General features: G+C 41.6%; 1 protein-coding gene across 6 annotated transcripts; it reads left to right on the top strand.

Moving 5' to 3' along the window:
* The first annotated feature begins 673 nt into the window (after positions 1-673).
* Positions 674-16787, top strand: TMEM129 (transmembrane protein 129, E3 ubiquitin ligase). 6 transcript variants are annotated; one of them, XR_003555860.2, is made up of 5 exons: positions 674-1003; positions 1699-2173; positions 4559-4718; positions 12429-14647; positions 14775-16787. XR_003555860.2 is itself a non-coding variant. In XM_027791335.2 (5 exons), the coding sequence occupies exons 1-4, from the start codon at positions 799-801 to the stop codon at positions 12675-12677; spliced, it is 1089 nt and encodes a 362-aa protein (XP_027647136.1). In that variant the 5' UTR covers positions 674-798; the 3' UTR covers positions 12678-12688; positions 14775-16787. The 6 variants fall into 6 exon arrangements, 5 of the variants coding, with proteins under 5 accessions (XP_027647136.1, XP_027647128.1, XP_027647153.1 ...); XM_027791335.2 differs by having other exon boundaries at positions 12429-12688; XM_027791327.2 differs by having other exon boundaries at positions 12429-12688; positions 14557-16787.
* Positions 16788-16985: the final 198 nt, after the last annotated feature.

The following is a 16985-nucleotide window of genomic DNA, read 5'->3' as shown; positions in this document are numbered from 1 at the left end:
GAGAAATGGTGATTTTTGTGACTGTTAGTTATTATTTGTACTTCAATACCAACCAGAGATGTCAGGCTTCTCCCTTGTACTGTGTTCAGGAGTGTACAAAGGTGTCTTAAAATCTGTCTCTCTTTAAGGCCCTTTAAGAGCTTACGTCCCTGTCTCAATCATTCTGGGAAGAAAACATTACATAAAATATACCAGGAAAAAAAATGGTTTTGCAAACCCTTAAGTGGAACAGGCCATTTGCCAACTTCAGGATGCTGCCCTCATTCTGCAGTTCTTTTACATTTAGAATCACAGAACTGTAGAACCATTTAGGTTGGAAAAGACCTTGAAGATCATGGGAATTGGTCTCTTTTGCCAGGCCTGTGAAGCATGACCTGAGAGGTTTGTAAGGCGTGAGGCCACGGGGAGGGCTGGCCGCTGGGAGATGCGAGCCCTGACCAGCCCTGGGCAGACGGGGTGAGACAGCCAGCCAGTCCCCAGCGGGAGCGGGGCCCCGGGGGCTCGCCCCGGGACGGCCGGGGCGGAGCGGCTCCGCGCCTGAGGCCCGCCAGCGGGAGGGACCAGACCCGGCCGGGGCTCCCGCGGCCGCGCCGCCGCCCCGCCCCGCCCCGCCCCGCCCCGCCCCGCCCCGCCCCGCCCCGCCCCGCCCCGCCCCGCCCCGCCCCGGCGGAACTGCCAGCCCGGCAGCGGCCGCGCCGTCCATCCGGGGCTGAGGCGGGAACTACCGCTCCCAGGGAGCCGCGGGGCGGCGGCGGGTCGGGCCGCGGTGGGAGCGGGCCGTGCCCGGTGGGGCGCAGCATGGAGAGCCCGGCGGTGACCTTCACGTTGGCCTACTTGGTGTTCGCCGTCTGCTTCGTCTTCCCGCCCGACGAGGTGCGCTCGGCGGGGCTGACGGTGCAGAGCCTGCTGGCCGCCTGGCTGGGCAGCGAGGACGCGGCCTTCGTGCAGTACCACCTGCGGCGCAGCACCGGCACGCTGCTGGCGCACTCCCTCCTGCCCCTGGGTGAGCCCCGGCCGGCGGCGGGCGAGGGGGCCGGGGGGGGTCCCCACGGGCAAAGACACAGCGGGGAGACTGCATCGAGAGGCGAGCCCGTTGCTGGGTGAGCCTGCGCTCGGAAACCTGTTGTGCCCGGTGTTCTTCACCCGAGTCCACGTGTTGGGTGCACGCAGGTGTGGGTGAATCAGGCTACACAGATTGGAAATGCAGGGTTTTACTGTCGCTCAAGCTTCTTTGCAGCATATACCCTAGGCTTTGTAACTAGTTGGCTGCATCAGCATACATGCAGTTACAAAGGAATAGCATTTTATTTAACCAGCAAATTCAGATCAGCTTCCTTTAGCCATATACTTCTGCTAAAACTAAGTGGCACCTTACAGGTAAATTTATTCAACCAGCAAATTCAAATTGGCTTCCTTTTAAGTATATAATTCTGTTAAAAGTGGCATCTTACAGGTAATTTTATTTAACCTGCAAATTCAAATCAGCTTCATATAGCTATGTAATTCTGGTAAAAATCAGTGGCAGGTAAGAATTTACCTCCGATTGCTTAGGACAAGAGGCTTGAATTTGAGTTGTCATCTGGAAGTACAACAGCTCTCTTGGAGGTGAGCTCATTGGTTAGATAGCTGTATGATTCAGGGGTATGTGTTTATGTGTGTACTTAATTGCTTTCTGAAAGTAAGTCTTTTTCCTTGCAGGTTATTACCTTGGTATGTGCTTTGCTGCACCTGAAAAACATCTTTGCTTTTTCTACCTGGCTTCAAAAGGATGGAAAACTTTCTTCTTCTTTGCTGTTCTCTTTCCAGCAGTCACCAGTGCCCTGGCGTATTACTGGTCACGGAAAGGTTGGAATAATCATCCGTTAGCCCGAACACTTGCTGTTCATGCTCTCCCACAGTCTGGTTGGAGGGAAGTAGCTTCTTCCATCAATACAGAATTTAGGAGAATCGACAAATTTGCTACTGGAGCCCCAGGAGCGAGGGTGATTGTTACGGACACATGGGTGATTAAAGTGACCACCTACTGTTTACATGTTGCCCAGCAGCAGGACATTCATTTGACTGTGACAGACTCCAGACAGCATGAACTCACCCCAGACTCAAATATGCCTGTGCAGTTCCTCACCATCCGTGTTGCCAGTATTAATCCCTACGTGAAGGCATTTGATATCCGGTAAAACAACTATACAATTATATCATATATATGCCGTCTGATGGTGCTAATGAAGTGCTTTTGTGGCAGATGTAAAGACTTCTTGGGTCTCGTCTCTTCTCCAGGTTTTGCTCCCTGTCTGGTGTTCAGAGATGTTTTATGTGCAGTTCTGCCACTCAGTGCAGTGAAGAAAGGTTATTTATAAGGATTCACACACCTGCAGTATTGAATGCACAATAGTTAAACAGAGGGACTTCCCTGTTTGATCTGTTCTTAAGAGGATTGTACTGGATGCAGAAAGAAGTAACTAGAAAAACAGGTGAAAGATGGAGAACAGGAATGAAAGGGAGAGTCTTTGCGCTTCACAATTTTGGAGGAGGAGAAATAGTTATTTGTCTAACACTGGCTGTTGTTCACCCATGACACTTCTTTTCCTTCTGCTCAAGACTCGTAGTTTTGTCACTGCTCAGAAGAGTTCTCGCTGAGCTACTGCAAGCCAAATGCCCTCAGAGCAAGGAAGTAATTTTGATCCATTTCTGATGTATGTGTTCCTGTAGCAGTAAATCATAGCAAACGTGCTGTGAACTGTTAGGGCTTGTTTTCCAAGGGCCCATGAAATTCTTTTCAGCAGTCTCTCTGTGTAGTTAGGCAAAAGTACAAACTGCAGAAACCCGTAACTGAGTAGAATGGTGCTAAAGTCTGTTGTTACTGTGTCATTAAAAGGACTACACAAAGCCACGTTGGTGCTCCTAAAACTATATATTTGAAAAGGCATTTGAATACCTGTTTGCTGTAAATCTGTACATCGGCAGCATTTATTTACTAGTTAACTGAAAGTAGGCATATGACCAGACTTGTGGGTTAGCAGAGGGGTCCTGGCAAGCATAAAGAAGGCATAGAGGTGGTTTTGTTAGATCTAGGTGAACAGAGCTCAGAACGAGAGGTTAGTTAAGGCAAGCATGACAATCCTAAGAAAAGAAGAGACTTTTATAGACCTGTGAGAGTGGTGACCAAATAAGTATCAAACAACTAATGATTTTCTTCTGCAAGTGCTTCAGTGCCAGAGTGATAAAACTACATCTCCAGCTGAGAAAAATCATGGTGGCTTTGACAAGTCCTTTTAGGGAAAAAAAAATCCAAACCCCCAAAATTATATTTTGTTGCTAAACAGAACAGCACTGAGAAACAGTGTTTCAAAGTTCTTATAATAAGATGTGTCAGAAATAGCAAACCTCTGCTAGAATGCAGTCATAGAGGATTTAAGTGCCATAGGAAAAAACTCCCCTATTAAGGATATAGGATCATTGCATATATCCAGAATCAGAATTAGATACAGTGGGGTGTTTCTGGAAGAAAAACATTCTTGTGCAGGCAGGCCACATGGTCCCATGTGTTCAATGTGAATTTTTCCTCAGGATAGAAAGGTCTCTGTTATTTGCACAGATAGCTTCTTTTAACAAACAACATTATCCTATAGTAGTTAAAACAATGGAGACCACCGGGAGCTAAAGCTAAGCCAGCGTTGCATTGTACTGGAATCCAGTCAGTGAGTGGTAGGAAGAACGAGGAATTTCAGGGTGATGTTCCCAGGGCTTCTCCATGAAAGCTGTTTAGTGAATGGAAACATCGAGCTGGGGAGTTCTGAATCTACCATTTAAAACTGTTATAGTAAAAAGGGGTAACAACAGTAATGTGTCATTAAAGGATCTGCACAAGGTTTCATATGCCACTTGAGGTCTGTGGGCCTTACTTAGACTTCAGCAGAAGCAACCTAGTGTGAAACGCAACTTAATACAGGCTTGAATCACAGTGCAAGTCACATTCAGCAGCTGTTTGTAGCCTTTGTGAAATTTCAGGTTTCATCTAAGCCTGTATTATAAAATCACAGTAACTAATACCGATTGACATTCTTCTGACGCTTACATGTACTGTATCGCCTTGTGATACGTGCCACATGACATAACTCTGATTTCTGTCCTCAGGAGTTTATAAACTACATATAGTCTAAGTAAGTAGGCATTAAAAGGTGGACAGAAGTTGTGCGTGCAATACTTTACAGTTAATGCATTATTTATGTACCTGTGTTGCTTTTGTTCATGGTGATTACTTCAAAAGCCATCCTTTATTTTTGTATGATGTTTTAGTTAATCTCTGGCATATCTTGTCAGTAGTCTGACAGGGATATGAAGGAGGACAGCGTGTTCTGTTGTCTAATATAACTGCAACTAAACAGCAAAAGAAAACAAAATGCTTGCTGTGTATTTATTCTGGTTAGTATGTGACTTATATTCTGACTAAATAGCTTTTCTGTGGATTCACTTCTCTGATGCTAGCCTCTGCAATGTACTATCAAGGTATTTGAATGGATAATCATGATGACATTTTGTTCCATCTTTTCTTCTTCAGGTTGAACTCCACAGAGTATGGGGAGCTCCGAGAAAAGCTCCGTGCTCCTATTATCAATGCAGCTAATGTTGTGATCCATCAAAGCCTTAGTGATTTATTTCTAGAAACCTTTACATCTCTGGTGGAAATTAACCAGACGTATTCTGTTCCAAGCACTCAGGTGAGACCTTCTATCCATATGAGACTGTAATAATTATATTTGCAATATAGTTGAGCCTGTGATTACTCTGTAATTGATAACTGTTTGCTGAAGGCTGTCACAGGTGAATTATTAAGAGAAATCATTCTTCTGGGGTTAACCCAAAAGTTTTATTAAAGTCTTAAGCCAAAATAGAATGATGATTAAATTATACTTATTAAATTATTGTTATTAAATGGTAATTAAACAGTAATCAAAAAGTAATTAAATGGTAATTAAACAGCAGTCAAACACTCTACAACTTTACACTTCTAATAATCAAGCTAGCTTCTAACTTGTATACAATATGCTTTAGATCTAATGTAAAAGGTCACTTACTTCACTGTAGATAACTGGTGCTAGGTCACATATCTCTCAACCTCATGAAATAACCTTGAAAGGCATCCTACGTAAGGGGTGATCACCACTGCGCAGCCTGCTGCTTTATGGGAGAGCTCGGTGGGCTCGGGGGAGCTACTGATATTTATAGTGTAAAATGATTGACTCATAGTCAGCCCCCCCTTTGTTGTATGTGCAGGTGTGCAGCCATGGCAGTTCTAGTTACATCTAGTTCCAGCTCAGGCTGGCATCATCAGCTCCTGAGAAGACATGGCTTAGATTCCCTACCTTCCTGAGAAGACTTGGCCTAGCACAGTTTCTCAAGGTCTACACAGCAGGGCTGACTCCAGTCAGGTCTCCTTGTCCGTGAAGGCTGAACCAAAATGCTGTTCAGTTGGTCATGGTGGGTGCATCCATCACACTCCACCCCGTGATGACGGTCAATTCACTTTGCTTCACAGAGTGGTGGTACAGCCATCTCTTGCCTCTGTGCTGTAAATACGAGGCAGTAATAGCATCATGTTGTCTACTGGAGGGTTAAGTGACAAATGAAAAAAAAAAAGTAAGTTGATTATAAGATAGGTCCATACAATCAGTAGCAAGATACTGTGTATGTTTTATAATGAGATACACCGATTGGTCCAAAACCCAGACTCAAATATATAAAAAGACAGTAACAGCAAAACAAACTATCAGGAAGGCAAACATTATTACTACAGGATGTAACCTGGCATTCAATACATCTGTTGCCATTGGAGACCATCATAGTAGGGTTTCCTACCAGTGATGTTCCCCATCTTTCTTCACTCTTCCTAGTATGCAGAGAAGTATGTCTTCTCTATTGCGATGTACAGTTACTGCATTTTTGCTTTGTTGTTGTACTTTTTGTAATAAGGCCTGTAAGTCTTTATGTTTCAAGTAGCTTGTGAAACAGTGTCAAGTTTATTCCGATGAGAAAAGGTAAAATGTCTTGATACAGTGTATAGTTTTCCTTTAACAGTACGTATGAGGTCACTGGGGCTGTGCAATTGAAGTCACATCCAGTAATGTTTACAAAGTTATGAAGATACACATTTGATTGATTGATCACATTATGGGTAAGATTTCTATCAACAATTAAGTCTTTCCAAAGTGTTCTTACATGGATTAGTATATATGTACAGTTTTACCCTTTTCAGGGATCACACCAGGTTAAATATGACTTCTTCCTGTTCTGTACATTTATTAGTGTAGGGGTCCAGTCACAGAAATTTGTGGATACGTAGCTTGGTCAGTTGTGGGAATAATAGAATAGGAAGTAGGTTGATAGGTAGTAGCGGCAGTTGTTGGCATAGTGTGAGGTCAGGGAGTAGATGGCAGCATGCTTTTAGGGATAGTCCATTTTCACTCTCTCTCCCTTTATCTGTCCACAGGTGCACTGCTTCTATAGTTGTGTCATTAAAGAGGAAACTAACAATACAATTTGGGCATGAGGGACAGCCTACTTTGCTTTTTGATTGAGTTTGATTTATCTTCTTGATGATCATGTAGGTGTTTTCCTTTGCATAATTTGTCACATTACATTCAATAGAGATTCTTGTCACCTAGTGTAACAGAAATAAGGTGATTCTTACTTGCTTTTACAATTGTCATTGTTAGGTTTTTTATTGGTTCCCCCAATATCCCTGTACTTCCATCAATTTTAAACATGGATGATGCAGAATGTACTACAGTTACCATATTGTTTCGCACAAATAAAAGAAGTGAGGGCCTCCACCCTGTGCACCGGGCTTGTCGAGGTGTAAACCGGATCTGGTCCATCTTGATGATAATTACTCCTGTGAGAAGGATGAATATTCCTCTGATGATCAATCCTATCTCCAAGAGAGGCATTCCAGTCTCATTTCCAGTACTGTTACTGGAAAGGGAGAATAACACAAGTCTTGGCAGGATCACTCTGGACTGCTTACATCTTTTAGTAGCCAGGATAGATCTACCTAGCAGTCTTCGCAGACAGCTTGGTCCTATGAAGTGAATCTTGAGATGGAATGCAGAAAAATATTTAAATTCTAGAGGTCTTCTGCAATCTTAACAGCCTCAAAACACAAGGGGAGAAGTGCCATGCCTTTTACATTCAGCCTACAAAGGATTCTTACACAGTTAATGACTGTCTGGCACAGACAGTAAATGGCATGCTTCTCAATGTGATTGATCCAAGTAGTTTGGAAAAATACCTGGGACTACGTATAGAGGCCGTGGGTTAGAATATCTAAGCCAAAAGTACTAGAAAAACAACAAATGGTTAAAGCAGATTGGGCAGGCTTTGTTGAAGTTGTTTCAGAAAGTGGACATCTTGAACAGATACACTATCTCGTGATTGATTTACTTAGCAGACCAAGCCAGTGTGAAAGCCACATGCCTACAAGACCCTTGATCTGGCAATTCACGCGGCCATCAAGGATTGGTTACATCTGCCTGCATGTACCTGTGATGCCATCCTGTATTCCAGCACTTGGTGTGGAGGGCTGGGTATTACCAGGCTCTCTGGATGGATTCCTAGTGTGCAGGCCCATAGACTGTAAGGAATCACACAGTCATTGGACGATGCTATAAGATCTATTGTCTGGCAAGAAGGTATAGAGCAGGGGTCCTCAAACTTTTTAAACAGGGGGCCGGCGTGCGGATGAAGTGGGAGGCAGTCATCTGCGGCTGCTTGGTTTCCCCCCCCAACCCCTGGTGGGGGGTGCGGGGGGTTCTGTAAATACTGGGGGCCGAATTGAGGACCCCGGGGGGTCCGTATCCACCCCGCGGGCCGTAGTTTGAGGACCCCTGGTATAGAGAAAGAGTCTGAAAAACTATAGATTATGGCAGGTGGTGATAAAGAGAAAATGCCATCTACTTGGGACCCCTGAGCAGTCATGTCAATCTCAGAAGCTGTGGGCAGTGGGGAGCCAGTCTTGGAATGGGAGATGTCTGCTCTGAAGGTCATCTTTCTGAGACCCTGTGACTGGTGAAAGCAGGAATTTTTGAATTGGACCAAGTTGCCATCCCAAGGCCATGGGATTACCAACTTTGACAAGGATAAAATTAGTAATAACTGGATTTAATATTATAGGGATATTCCTCACAGAAAGCTCATCACCGAATTACAATTAAGAGCTAAAGTCTACCCCACAAGAGAGCTTTTGGCAAGAGGTAAGGCAGGACACACTAATTAAAAACGGCATTGTCAAGCAGAGAGTGAGACATTTTCCATATTGGATATTGCGCTGTGGTTCAAGGTGCTAGAGTAAAGAGACACAACCACCTTGGCAGAGGAAGCTAAAAAGAAAGAACGGGTAATATTTCAGGAGCCAATTTAAAAAGACCATCAAAATTAATTATGTAAACTTGACATGATACTTGTCAAGAGAGGTCAGGCTTCTGTGATGGACTTAACTGTTAGATATGAGAGTAAACCATCATCACTGCTGATGCAGTGGCTGAGAAAGTTAGGGAGATATCAACATCTTAAGGAGCATATCCAGGAGGTGACAAATGCCAGTAATATAAAACTCGTTTGATTTCCTGGATGGATTGAGAGCAGCCCTGAGGAGAAGGACTTGGGAGTACTGGTGGATGAAAAGCCAGACACCAGTCAGCAATGTGTGCTCGTATCCCAGAAAGCCAACTGTGTCCCAGACTGCATCAAAAGCAGCATGGCCAGCAGGTCAAGGGAGGTGATTCTGCTCCTCTGCTCTGGTGAGAGCCCACCTGCAGTACTGCATCCAGCTCTGGGGCCCCCGCATAAGAAGGACATGGACCTGTTGGAGCAGGTCCACAGAGGGGCCATGAAGATGATCAGAGGGACGGAGCACCTCTCCTATGAAGGCAGGCTGAGAGAGCTGGGGTTGTTCGGCCTAGAGAAGAAGAGAAAGCTCCAGGAAGACCTTATTGGAGCCTTTCAGTACTTACTGGGGGGTTGTAAGAAAGATGGGGACAGACTTTAGCAGGGCCTGTTGCAATAGGACAAAAGGCAATGGTCTTAAACTGAAACAGGGTAGATATAAGGAAGAAATGTCTTATGATGAGGGTGGCAAAACACTGGACCAGGTTGCCCAGAGAGATGGTAGATGCCCATCCCTGGAACCATTCAAGATCACATTGGTCAGGGCTCTGAGCAACCTGATGTAGTTGAAGGTATCCCTGCCCATGGCAGGGGGAGTTGGGCTAGATCTTTTAAGGTCCCTTCCAACCCAAAATATTCTTTGATTCGTATAGGTGCACAAAGGAAGTGGTATGAGGGCAATTACAGACTGCCAGCACAATTAGGACTCTCAAGTTCCTAGCAAGAAAAGGTTGTCCATTTTCTTTCAAATTGGGCTTTATTTACATCTGTGGACTTTTTACATATATTTGTGAGCCAAGCAAGCATTATTGTAAAATAGTAATTGACTGTAAATAAACTGATTTTTTTCTTTTGTTGCTTTCTTTCAACCTTATCTTCTAAGATTTGCATTTCCCTTTCCTTGCATTCCTTATACTGACAGGCTGCTTCCAAACATGTTTCCAATGTTTTGCATATTATTTCCTCTTCTTTACCGTCTCTCATTTTCCCATTAGTGAGGTTTAACTGTTCCTCTATCTTATTCCAATTACCCCAGTTTTCACATGCCCAATATTCCAAAAATTTCAGCAAAGGGCTAATCCCATGCCTCCATAAGTAGTCAGTGATTGAGCCCGCCCTAATGCTGACTATGCCAATCCTTGTTGCAGGTGAATTATTAAGAGAAGTTGTGGGGTTAACCAGTTTTATTAAACAATGATTATATTATGAGCAAACAATAGTTATTAAACAATGATTATTTAAAAAGAATAAAACAGTAATTAAATAGTAATTAAATGGTAATCAAACAGCAGTCAGACACCCCGTGACCTACTACAATTCTAATAATTAAGCTAGTTTGTATACAGTATGCTTTAGATCTTATATAAAATGTCTTACTTCATTGTAGATAAGAGATGCTGGGTAAGGAGTCTCTTGACCTTAAGGAGTAACCTTGAGAGGCGTCCTGCCTAAGGGCAGATCACCACTGTGCAGCCCGCTGCCTTACAGGAGAGCTTAATGGACTCAGGGTTGGGGGGGGGTGGGGGAGCTATGGATATTTGTAGCATAAAGTGATTGACTGGTAGTCACACTCCCCTCCAGTGAGGGTGTGCAGCTGTGGCAATTTTATTTTCGTATAGTTCCAGCTCAGGCTGGCACCATCAGCTCCTGAGAAGACATGGCCTAGCACAATTTCTCAAGGTCTGCACAGCAGGACTGACTGTAGTCAGGTCTCCTTGTCCGTGAAGACTAAACCAAAATGCTGTTAGCTCGGTCAGTGTGGGTGCCTCTGTCACAGGGCTTACCTTCCATTTCAGTAAACATGCAGTAAATACAGTTCTGGCAGCTTCTTCTGTGCCTTCTGTGAGGAGATGAACTGTATCATGAGCATTGCATTTTTAAGACATGAGAAACAGCATAGTGGAAGAAAGTCCCCTATAATAATTTCCATTAAAATTTTATTTGGAAATGGTGAGGTTATATTTCCAGAAAGTTTATGGGGAGCTAGAATCGCAGTTGTAATGCCTGTTCTTTAGGCAGTTTGCTGCATTACAGCTTGCTTTTCTAGACAGCCAGATTTTGCTGGATCTTCTGCTGAAATAAATGAATTATTCTTAACTGGATCTTGCTTTAGTTGTCAGTAACGCCATAGAGTCCTACCTTCAGTAATATTCACGGAGACCTGGTCATTACTATACTTGTTCAACATTTGGAAGTGTGAGTAGAGCACTGTTCAGTGTACCAGAGGTAACTAATAAAACTGGTTCTGGTGACTTTGCAGTGTGTCAGATGTTTCAGCTAATGTAGTGAGTAGTTGGTATCTTTGGTAATGTCATGCAGCTTATATGGTGTCTTCACTATATGGTTACATGAGCTAGCTAAAATAAAACTGGATCAGATATGTCTGCACATAATGTGGTTGTTTGTTCTGATTGCAGTGCCAGCGTACAGCAAAAAGAAATGTCCAAAATAGAAGATACTATTCACTTGAGTTGCTTTCTTGCAGGGCTTTTAATTAGTGACACATTTAAATGTCAGCTGAACTACTGAACTTTGGTATGACATTGAGTGATAAATAACATCAGAAGTTATGATACAGACATTAAAAATACAGCATGGGGTTCCTCCCTGTTCTGGAGCTCTATTAATAAGTGAAAAAAGTTATTTAACTGTTCTATGCTAAGAGTTTTTCCTGCCGAAAAACTAAGATAAGCCCTAATTTTCTAAGTTAAAGCTGATAACAGCCTCTGAAAGAAGCAGTCCTGCTTCCTGCACACTCCTTGTCCCCATGTTGACACAAGACTTTGCCTGCAATGAACCTGGTTGGAGGAAGTAATTGAGGTTAAAAGAGGCAAAGAAAGATGACTAGTTTTCATCTGGATCCGCCCCACAGTCAAGCTGCCAGTGTGGTTGAACAGACACTTGAGCTGATAAGGGAAGAGACAGTGGAGGTGGGAACTAGAGATCACAAAGCAGAGCTGCTTTTTGTTACACCAGTAGTGGTATGAATAGTATTCAGGTCTCCGTGCCTGTTCAGTGTGCTGTCTTTTGAATTTTGTTAAGTTCTTGGGGAGCATGGGCTGGAGTACACATGGGAAACGCTAATTATTGTTTATTAATTGTAAATCACTTCATAGCAAGATGATCTTCCTATATGCAACTGCAAGTTTGTGTGGCGTAATTAACTTCAGGGAAATATGAATTATTCTAATATTAGCCAAGAAAAATTAAGTGGATTTCTGGTTCTTCAAGATGAGCGCCCATTGTGTTCAGTAAAGCCCTAATTTCCTCTGTTATTTATGCCTCTTACTTACCAAGACGGAAGACAAGAACAGCCATTTGCTGTAATAAATGGTAAGAACTGTTTACTTTGTTTATTGTCCTTTATATTGGTATGCTTTTTGAAAAATACTATGTCTGAATGATAAGGAGGGCTACTTGCATACCTTGCTCTGGCTGCTGTGCTCTGGAAACAGGTGGCGCTCTTCAGAGGGAGAGAAGATGTTTATTTCCAGTCATTTTTGTTTAATCAGTCTCATGCAGCAGTTTTCAGTTTTCTGTTTAAAGAGGTATTTTGTTCTCATTCATTAGAGGGTGTTCTAATAAAACACTGCTGTGAAGATGGAAACCATTTGGTGTCTTCTGATGGGGCAGTTCTGCTTTGAGGCTCTGCCCAACTCAGATTCCTGCTATGCCTGTGCACAGATAATTTTCCAAAAGCCTTTGAAAAGCAGTAACAGAAACCATTCTGTGCAGTTCATTATTTTGACATTTTTCTCCTCCTTTAGGAGCTGGAGCCATGCATAGGGTGTATGCAGACTATCGCTAACATCAAGCTCGTCAAGAACTGCCAGGAGCCAAATGAAGGGGAATGCCAGCAATGCTACTGTCGTCCCATGTGGTGCCTCACCTGCATGGGCAAATGGTTTGCGAGTCGACAGGATCAGCAGCACCCAGAGACCTGGCTGTCAAGCCAAGTGCCTTGTCCAACTTGCCGAGCCAAATTTTGCATTTTAGATGTTTGCATAATACGATGAATAACACTTGGGTATGTTTTAACTTTTTTTAATTTGAGTGTGTTTCATAGTGGGTTTGGTTGAAAGGCCTGTTAGATTTGTTTCTGAGACTTCATATTCTACTGGGGTGCAGACTCCAAAGCTTTCTTTTACAGTGTTGAAAACAGGTGTAAACCTTTTCAGTTCCTCTCCACTTTTACCTCTTCCTTGGGATTTTATTCACCAGATGTCATTTTTTGTAATTACTGGGATTTTTTAACCCATATTTTGCTTTCTTATGTCTTGGATGGAATAAGGGTATCCCTCTATATTTTTCAGTACTATTCTCTTTTCAAGTTTTAACGTAGGTTAAATTCTTTCAATTTTTAAGTTTAACTTGGGTTTTGACTCTTCAGCAAAAGGGCTAACTGAGAAAATTACTTTGGTTAGACTTCATTGATACTTTTGGTTTTCTTTAATACATTTGTACAGTTCTTACTAATCTTTGCAAGTGTTCACCAAACTATACCAGTTGTATTCCTTCTCCTGGTCCCCTACACTTATGAAGGGGATAGGTTTCTGTAGGTTAAGGAATTTAATCCTTGAAGATTTAAAACTCCTATAGGGAGCTTTTATTCCATTAATCTGCCTCTAGCTTATTTTTTGATGGATGCATTTATTTCAAACAACAGCAGGATTCAGAAAAATATGCCATCTACCTACATGGTTATGCTATGCATCGTTAAATCTATCAGTTTCCAGGAGCTACATTGCTTATTTCGATGCTTTTTAGGTGATGGGCTTTTTTTATACTTTTGGAGGGATTGCAGCAAACATCTGAACTATCTAAATACTCTGAAGGAATGCCCAGCTATTCCAAAGCCTGTAAGCTTTTCCTGAGGGGTAACCTTTCCACTGAAAGAGATGCCAGGATCACAAAGGTCTAAGTCGCCATGCTACATACCCGAAGAATAACCATCATTAACAAAAGTTTTTCAGGTTTGCAATTCAAAAACTGATCATAAGCAGTAGTCACTGTTTTAATATTCATAGGGTCTGATGCATACTTCTTGATCTGATCTGCATCAGAATAATTTGTAAATTACAATAAAAGCATTTCCATACATTTAAGAAAGCCCTACTCCTAAACCCAAATGCAGTGCTTAGTGTTTTAGCTATCCATCACACCCTTCAATGAACAGTTATTTGGCATACTGCTTGATGGAAATCCTTGAGCTGCTGGAGAATGTGTGAGTTGTTACACTGACCTGTACACAGCAGGGGCTGAGATGCAGGTATTTGCTTGCTTGGGTTGTCCACCTTAGAGGGGTAGTAACCTCAGGCAGACAGGTGGGTCAGATAGTGAGAGAAAGGAATGTTTTAAAGCTTTGGTCTTATAGGAGAATAAAAGCCCTAATACCTCCTACCTGCATGATCAGATGGATCTTATCAGTAAATCACTGCTGTAGGTGACATGTCAGTGATTACATGAAAATGTCTTGATTACCATGACAGGCAACTGCTTTGAGCAGGAATAGGTGGCAGGATGTTAAAAACGGTAGAAGTACTGGAAGCACAACCATGAAAGATTAGAGGCTCAGCCTAGCTACAGGATGCTGAACTGCACTTAGAGCCAGCCAGCCAGAAAATGGTTACAAATGTGGCTGCAAGCCATGTTTTGGAGAGGGATAAGGAACTGAGAACAGATTTGACAGCGTCATTGGAGAACTAACATATACGTTCTATTGTTGGTGTTGAGTATTTTGTTTGTGGGGTTTTTTTTAGTCATACACTTAAAAAAGTCCAAACTGTTTGGGTTTAAGGATGCTAATTGCTTGAGCATATCTCAGTTGTTACATATACATTTACTATGCAATTACCTATACTACCTATTAATAAGGGTGATTTTTCTGTTTTTCAGTACCTGTTGGTTTGGATTGTACAGACTGAAAATTTGACATTAAGACTGGTAGTATGGTTTTGTCACTTTTTCTCAAAAAAGATCTTGAGAGGTATGTCCCTCTTCAACTGAATAGGATTTAATTGAGTTCCTGAGTTTCAGACAGATTTGTTAACAAATCTGAAAATTAATAAAAAATGAAGGAACTGATCAGTGATTGAATTTAAAATATTTTCCAGTACATCTGTGGGAAAGTTATTAGGAAGTCTGAAATGGCCTCTTCAGGATTTTTTGACCTTTGGAAGATTCTTCCAGGGCCCGGGTAGTGTCATCTGACATACACCTCCTCACTACACAACAGCCTTTACAGATAAGTATTTTGTAACATTTACTTCTAGCAAGTTTGCATCATGTGTCACAGATAAGGTATGTGGTCCGGTCCTTGAAATAGTTGCAGAAGAGAAGATAGGATTTTGGAGTTGTTTTGCCATTGACAGTCATTCAATTCCTACAGCTTTTTTCCTGTTTGGAATACAAATATTTATTGTAAAGATGTGTAAAGTTAAAATCACAAAGGCCTTGAGAAACTGAGATAATAGATACTTGTGGTTGCAGGTGGTTTTATACAAGAAAAGTAGTTCAGTTGCCAGTAGTATCTCATGTAGTAAGAGCTTTAGTCTCTTAATTGCTTGTGCAGTAGAGTTGTTCTTTACAGAAGTTTACTTTTAATTGATTGGAAGTTTTCATTTCAGTGGACCTTTGCTTTTATTCATCTTACTTCTTTTGCCAATATAACAGTATGACAAAGTAACAGTCATAAGTGTGTAATGCTCTTGCATCTTTTAATGGTAGTGCTCTATCCACAGAAGTGCCTCTTAGAAAACTTAGTAATAATTACCAAAATAAAATTACAATTTATGTTAATAACAGTGCCTGGCTTAAATCCCTTAAAACAAGCATTTTTTTCCCCAAGTTTAAATTTTCAAAGTAACCTGGCATGCCTCCACAGTTTGTAAGCTTCTTAAAGGCTGTGTTAGAGAACCAACTTGTAAAAATGCATGTGATGTATTCTTCTTAGAGACAGTAGAAGGTGAAACTGTGACCTCTCCCACAGCACAGTCATGTGATATATTACTTGTCTTGAATAAATCACTGAACGTGAAAAGAACAGAGTACAAGAACAGGCATTTTTCTACATGATAGTTTCAGGTCATCACCTGAAGAACCACATGCACATATAGGGCTATTTCTAGAGAAGATCTCTCTCCATCTGCAGTAAAAAGAAATACATTACCTCCCATCCAATCTTGATATGTTTCTTAAACATAACGATAGGGTTTAGAATCAGCCTTTTTACAGCATTTTTCTAAGAAAAAAATGAACTAGTAATGTGATGCGCTAAAATACTTAAAGAATTTTCTTGAATTACTAGTGATTTAGTGTTGCTTTTCCATGTCACTGAATTCCACACCACATTGTGGGTAGGCAATGTTAGTAGTCTGAAGTATGTTATATAAATGTAATGTCATTATAATACGACAATCTATATGTGGGTGCACAGTGTCAGTATAAATACCCCATATGTGTGTATACATGTATAGCCCAACTTTCCCTGTGTGCTGCAGCTGAACAGATGTTTCTGAAAACATGGGCTGTGGCTGTATTATTTATTTGCACAGTTGTGCTCTTTCTGTAATTGTAGCATTCCGGAAAATAGTAGCAAAACTTGTTACATATCTGTTGATTTTTTAGGTTAACATACTTTGCTGACCCAAAAAAGGCATTTTGTCCAAGCAGGATTTGGTTTGGATCCATGATATGAATGCAGTTGTTTGCCATGAGGTTTGCTATAGCTTGAAACCAAAATACCAGGTTATTATGTGATCTCTTCAGTATGAGTATTTTTATTGTGTTGAAACTTGATAGACTGCAGCTATGTACCGTTCTAGTCAGGTTAAACCTCAATAAGACATAACTAACTAAAGTTCTGAGTGCCATTTCTAAAGAAATTTTGACTTTGAGATACAAATATTCAAGCTCTTACATGCATTGCAAGCATTTTCTTCCAAAGATACACCGCAGGGTTGGTTATTTGTGGTTGGTTGTTGGGGTTTTTTTACCTGGATAGCTTACCTATTTTTAAATGGACAGTATTACTTGGATAGGCTTTAAGGAAAAGGCTTAATGAATACATGTAGTTAATCTTAAAATTCTCTGGAGAGCTGAATAAAAATACAATTGATTTTATATAAGACTTCTGGTTTTCATTTTGAAGTTATGTTTACCAGTAAAAATTTTATGTGGGTAGAATGCAGTCTGACTTACCAGAATTTAGCTTAGAATGTATGAATACAATGAGGACTTAAATTCTTCTGAAGGTGCACCTGATAATTCCTTCTTTGATGAATTTTCCTACTGTAACCTGAACGCAGAGTGTTGCACAAATGAAA

Source organism: Falco peregrinus, chromosome 2, assembly GCF_023634155.1.
Source record: "Falco peregrinus isolate bFalPer1 chromosome 2, bFalPer1.pri, whole genome shotgun sequence".
Lineage (NCBI taxonomy): Eukaryota > Metazoa > Chordata > Aves > Falconiformes > Falconidae > Falco > Falco peregrinus.
Note: the sequence above shows the minus strand (reverse complement) of the source record. Positions and strands in the feature narration are given on the sequence as shown.

Coding starts and splice junctions, on each gene's coding strand:
- TMEM129 (XM_027791335.2), top strand. CDS start 799: ATGGAGAGCCCGGCGGTGACCTTCACGTTGGCCTACTTGGTGTTCGCC. Junction 2,174..4,558: donor GTGAAGGCATTTGATATCCG/GTAAAACAACTA, acceptor TTTCTTCTTCAG/GTTGAACTCCACAGAGTATG. Junction 4,719..12,428: donor ATTCTGTTCCAAGCACTCAG/GTGAGACCTTCT, acceptor CTCCTCCTTTAG/GAGCTGGAGCCATGCATAGG.